The sequence below is a fragment of the Malus domestica genome, chromosome 04 (genome assembly GCF_042453785.1).
Source record: "Malus domestica chromosome 04, GDT2T_hap1".
NCBI classification, from domain to species: domain Eukaryota; kingdom Viridiplantae; phylum Streptophyta; class Magnoliopsida; order Rosales; family Rosaceae; genus Malus; species Malus domestica.
In genome coordinates this window covers 17,888,107-17,894,475 of record NC_091664.1, presented here as the reverse complement: position 1 = coordinate 17,894,475, position 6,369 = coordinate 17,888,107, and the positions used below count along the sequence as shown (strand labels likewise).

Sequence of the window (6,369 nt, the reverse complement as noted above, 5' to 3'; positions counted from 1 at the left end):
AAAGGTTTTGTGGGATAAAATCATTGAAAAGTTTCATGAAAACTGCAACGGCGACGAGAGGGGCGGTGGTGGTGTTTATGTGGTTTATTAATTGTCGTTTGTATTAAGTTTATGTACTTTATTAATTGTCGTGTGTATTAAATTTATGGCTTATTAATTATTGTTTCTATTAATCTAGATAGCTTCAATAATTATTGTACTTATTATTCCACACTTTGATGTAGAATAGATGCCTTCAATAATTCAACCTCCATTCAATAAATTTTCCAACGTACTACATAAAATACTTTGCACAAGAAAACACTTAAAATTTATTACTATAAAATACCAACATAGTATACTTCAAATTATTACATAAATACTCAACCAACATCATCAATGTTCACCTTCTCGGCGCCATACATGCTTAACCAAATCCTTTTGGAGTGTGTCATAACCTTGAGGAGCTTGAATTCTATTTAAACGTCTCATACACTCACTCAATGTGACCGTATCATGTCAAGTCTCATATGTGGTTGCAGCGAGATATTCAACATCTCTTGCAATAACGCATGTGTTAGTTGGTCATCATCCACATCTTCGTCTGAATCTTCTTCAATTTCGATGTACTCATCTTCCACAATCATGTTGTGCAAAATTATGCACGTCATCATGATTGAATGGAGGTCTTCGGTATGCCAAAGTCTTGCATGCCCTCTAACAATGGCCCATTGAGCTTGTAGCATCCCGAACGCTCTTTCCATATCCTTCCTATAAGACTCTTGCCTCTGCGAAAATAATTTCTTCTTTGCACTATCGGGATGAGAACAATTTTTGACAAAGGTAGACTAACTAGGATAAATACCATCAGTTAGGTAGTAACCTAGCTCATACCTATTACCATTTACCTTGTATCGAAATTATGGTGCCCATCCATTGACAACATCATCAAACAGAGGTGAAGACCAAAGAACGTTGATATCGTTGTTTGATCCAGGAGTGCCGAAGAATGCATGTTAAATCCATGTGTCATAAGACGCCATAGCCTCTAGCACGATGGTTGACTTGTTATGATGGCCCTTGAATTGGCCAACCCAAGCAATAGGACAATTCAATTCTTCCACTCCCAATGCATACAATCGAGGAAACCTATTTTGCCTGCCTTGCGTAGAAGCCTCTTCAAGTCTTCACTATTTAGCTTACGGAGGTATGTGGCTCCATATATGGCTTGAATTGCTTGACGAAAGTGGTTCAGGTTCTCAATAGCATCATCAGTTAAGTCTGCAGAGCATCTATTAGCTAGCATCTGAAATGCAGATATGAGTTTCTGATGATGTGATAGACTTTGTCGGCCGACGACATCTATCTTCCTTGCAAAGTAGTGGTCATGATTGACAAATGTGTTCAATATGCTATCAAAAAGCTCTCTCCTCATCCGAAACCGCCTCCGAAAATCATGAGCATGAAATCTCGGACGCTCGATAAAATAATATTTCATCATTCGGTCATGACACTCTTTTCTATCACGCTGCACAAATGAATGCCCCGTGACAGAACCATGATAGCTAGATTCGACATGGTGCTCATATTGCCTAAGCGAGTTTGCAAGTTCAGCTTCTGCGTTGAACATTTATGTATCCTCAATGTCAAGGCTTGCTTTGTATTGTGCCATCTGCATTGCCCTGCTACACCTTATTCTATCACCCATTGATGAGATATTGAGGATTTTTGGGAAACAAAAACACTTTGAAAGTTGAAAGATTGTGTGATCAACTGATATTCAACTTGTGCTTATATAGAGGATGATTGATGAGTTAAAAGATTGGTGAAAGTTGAAAGATTGGTGAAAGTTGAAAGTTTGGTGAAAGTTGAATGATTGGTGAAAGTTGAAAGTTTTGTATGTCCTTCACATGTGTATGTGCTACACATGTGTTTTGCGTGTCTTGTGTGTTTTTTGTATTTTGTGTTTATACATCTCTATCATGATTTTCATATTCTTCCATGGTGTTTCATGAGTTTCATGTATCGATTTAGTGATTTTTCAATATTTATCGGAATTTAAATATTTTTAGATTAAAACGTTCATCAAATTAATTTACGATAGTCTACATAATTTGTTTTTTTTTAGTTAATTTAAGAAAAAAATTAGCCTAAGTTCATTCTTCAATAATCCCGGCTAAAATTTTAGGCCAGAAGGGTTGGAGTAAAAAAACTGTTTCTGAGCTAAAAGCTAAATTTTCCGGGCTAAAAAATTTGGCTTTTAGCCCAAGGGTTGGAGATGGTCTTAGAGAACTACTAGACCCACTCCATTGTCCTATTTGTCCATCCACATTATAATTCCAACCACCATAAAAAGTTAAAAAAATTAAAATTCTATTTTCCCACCCACTTTTATTCCTAAAGTATCCTCATTAGCACTCTTGCTCTGCGCTTGTCTTTAAAATTATTGCACCAATGAAGAAATAATCTTAGAGCACTCAGTGACAGACTTTGCACCATTTTTTTCTACTGATCAAACTCGAAACCCTTTACAAAAGACTATCCTTCCTCGGTTCTTCCACACTTGTGTACAGAAGTATCAGCACCTATACATATGCAGCAAGTCCACATTACATATCAATTCATTTTGATGTCCATTGTTGAAATATCCAACCAAAACAAAATCATTAAATTTGAACCAGAGAGTGGCGGGAGAAAGTAGAGAAGAAGCAAATTCAGGTTGCTTGGTTTTTGGGGTTTGTCTTCTTCTTCGCAATTTTTATGAGAATTAATTTGCAGTAAACGTAGAAAATAGTGTGAAACCAAAACGATTTCAATTTGAGTTGCACTGGGATTTTATTGGGTGAGTTAGGGCTTAAGGAAAGATAAATCGTTTGTGAACAAAAGGTCATCTTTGCAAGTGGCCCTTTACCACACAACGGTGGAAAGGTGTTGAGCCTTTGCATAACAGTGTGGGTTCAAACTCCGTCGGTGGCTGGTCGTACCCAGTGCACAAGGCTCCCGCTTTACGCAGGGTCTGGGAGAGGTCGCACTTGGTGCGATGGCAAGTGCCTTCGCCCATGAGCGGTAGGTCTCGGGTTCGAGACTTGGGAGCAGCCGAGACCTACCTTACCATTTCTTGTAAAACAAGTACTTCTTGTAATTTGTATAAGATTTCTTTCCACAATAAATTTTTTTACTTATAACCATATATTGATTTTGTAATACTATTCATTGATTAGTTCAAGAAGTCACATTTCTATAACATTCGATTACCAATTGAATTGACAATTTCTTAATTGTCGTGAAAAAGGGTAAAAAGTATAGATCTTGCATGCCGTCTAACATCCTAGGGTATAGGGTATTGGGTTTCTACACATGAGTTCCAGGTTCAAAAATTCCTCTCTCCTAAATTGCTATAATAGTTTCGAATTCTTTTCCCTCTCCATAATAATAATAGACTTTTTTTTTAGAAAAAAGGTAAAGTGTAGATCCAATCTACTGTTCAAATATCTCACAACGACCGTATTTATGAGAGAAGAAGAGTTTAAATATTTTAACCCCACTCTAACTAATACTGAGACTTTTTATGATAAAACTTCAAACCTAACGGATTGTGTAAGTGGTAAATACCAAGTTGGAGACAATATCGGTATTGTTAGAAGTAGGCTTTTGGCCCGCCTCTCTGATAATTTAATATGATATTAGAGCCAGGGAGTGGCCTGTATTGCCACGTGATTGGTGAATCCCCTTGGCCCAGCACGATGATGGTGGGACCATTGGCCTTGCATGTAGGGTGAGTTTTCTTGACTCCACGTAGTTATCAATGTGTAGATCTCCTATATGTGACCCACAAATTGGGGTTCCACGTAAGGAGCGTGTGGAAATATCCCACACTCATTGCATTTTTGAGAGAAGAAGAGTTTAAATATCCTAATCACGCTCTAACTAATATCGAGGTTTTTTATAATAAAATTTCACACCTAATAGATTGTGCAGATGATAATTATCAAGTTAAAGATATTATTGATGTTGTTAAAAGTGAGCATTTAGTCTGTCTGTTTGATAATATAACTAAATGAAATACTATCAAATCAGTGCGGTCTTAAAAGTTGGTGCAATGAGTTGATGTCCACATAGCCTTCAATTCATCGACACCTATCCTTCCCCTAAACGTTTAAAATGTCCATTATTTGTGGGTCTACTTAAATATTAATCTAAAGAATCATTTGAATCAAAATTCTTTTCATCACCTAATTTTAATTAAGTAAACAAATTAACATAGTGTTTCTAAACAATCAAAATGATAATTAAAGAGAGTTGTTAATGGTAGTAGAAAAAAGGTTATCAAGTACTTTTTCCTCCTTTATTTATTGAGAGTTTGAACGGAAAACCCGCAATACTATTCACATTAACGAAAAAACAACATTTTTACATTAAAAATTCAAACTTGGTACTATTCACTTTACCCTTTATTTTGTCTTTATCGTTAAAACTCAAAGTTTTCAAATCATTTTCATTAGTTTTCATTTATTTATTTCACTAGAGCAACATCTATAATACTATTTTAGAATGTCAATAATAACTTTTTAGTTAGATTGCTAGACAATTATCTATTGGACTAATTTTTGAAAGGTATGATATTTAAAGTGGATCTAATTGATGGTTTAGATGCCTAACAATGATATTTATTTTTCAGAAAGATTCCCACTATGAAGGCTCTTGAGGAGAAATGACAAACACATATCCTTATTAGCTTCTTATACAACTATGTTGAATCATTTCGTGGATTTTATTTAATTATCCAATCTGATAATTAGAAATTAAAAAGCATGTGCGACATTGTGTGAAGTTCACCTCTCATAATTGAGCACTCAATGTTCTTGTTTTAAGCTTTGCAAATTATCACTACTCCTAAGAGGTGCAGTTTAACCGGCATAATAGGTGCCTGTCTCAGGCACGACATGTTATATGCTTTCAAAATATGTACGAACATGGAGGGCGATGTGTACATGATTGATGCGATTAATACTATTCAGCTATTATTATAATAAAATGATTATTTTTTTCTCATTTTCTTATGAATAATATGAGTTATTGTAGTATTTTAATATTGTTCTTATGTTGTTTTGCATGGTGATCAACATGTGACAGACCTTTTCAAGTTCATTGTTAATGTGTTAAATGTCCCAATTAATGCCAAACATACTCGCTTTTACATCCTCTTCTTCGGCCCGAACCAAGAAATCCGTTAGATATTATGCAGAATGTGTCTTGTTCTATGGTTCATCATTCCTCTACGAACCTATGGGAGAGAGTCATGATTGTGCTTTAAGAAGGTTTAACATCTCTTTGGTTTCAACAGCATTGCAGAAATCAACATTTTTGATGAATAATCAGTTATAACGTCCAAAAAAATGAAATCCTTCCAAAAATCTAGCCCTAAAATTACATCAACTAGACATACAAAGGCATCTTTTTTTCCTCCATAAGATATAAGATGGAACGGAAGCCATTGAAACTATACATTCTGTTCATTTGTTTGGACATAACCTCAAAACTTTAGGGTCCTATAATTCAACCCAAGTCCCAAAACTTCTACAAGTTCACACAAAAACTTGAAAAAAAACATATACATATACATACATATATATATGTATATATATGTATATGTAAATTAACAATCAGGACATGAGAAGAAGAAAATTTTCATTTTTTGGACTCCTGCAGGTCTTTCTCTTCAGCCTCCAGCTCCCACTCTTCAGTTATTGTCTCTAGTTCAGGACAAGTTGAAGTCTTGTTGTGGGATATCAAAACTGCAGGTGCAGCCTCCATCCAAGAACACAACAATCTCATCTGCATCTGCTTTGCCATTGCAATTATTGATCAAACAAAAAGGCTTTCTTAATTTCCTGCTCAGCTGATCAGCTGCTTACTTCCAAGCTGAAAGTTGGAGAAGTGGCTTTTAACTTAAGTGCTTCTAGAAAGAGATGAAGAGAAAATGGGGTTTTGTTGCAGATTTGTTGATTAGGGTTTTCTAGCAGAGTGTTGAATGAAGGCTGTGAGATTTTGGGATGAGGGGGAAGCAGATGAAGGTGGCATTTATAGGAGTTGAAATATCAATTATAATAATATGTTGGTGAGAAAAATGAGTGAAGGAAATTACACCAGAAATTGCAAGAAAAAGTAGGTCTGACAGTCTCACCCACTGATTACTAAGGCACGGGAGGAACATGGAAAATGTGGTTAAAGTTAAAACAATTCTATTTTAACGTGTATTTTTGGGACACAATCATAAAATTTCTACCTTGAATCTTAATGGCCAATCTATGTAGGGTCCTCCACTGTCCACCAAATTACTTTTTGGCTCGGGTGCCATTTCAATTTCGATATATTACAATTAGAATTACT

At 35.5% G+C, this 6,369-nt stretch overlaps 1 protein-coding gene across 1 annotated transcript; it reads right to left on the bottom strand.

The window, feature by feature from the left end:
- Positions 1 to 1,090: 1,090 nt before the first annotated feature.
- LOC103424950 (uncharacterized) lies at positions 1,091 to 1,609 on the bottom strand. The gene has a single exon (XM_008363036.2). The coding sequence runs from the start codon at positions 1,607 to 1,609 to the stop codon at positions 1,091 to 1,093; it is 519 nt and encodes a 172-aa protein (XP_008361258.2).
- Positions 1,610 to 6,369: the final 4,760 nt, after the last annotated feature.

Coding starts and splice junctions, on each gene's coding strand:
- LOC103424950 (XM_008363036.2), bottom strand. CDS start 1,609: ATGTTCAACGCAGAAGCTGAACTTGCAAACTCGCTTAGGCAATATGAG.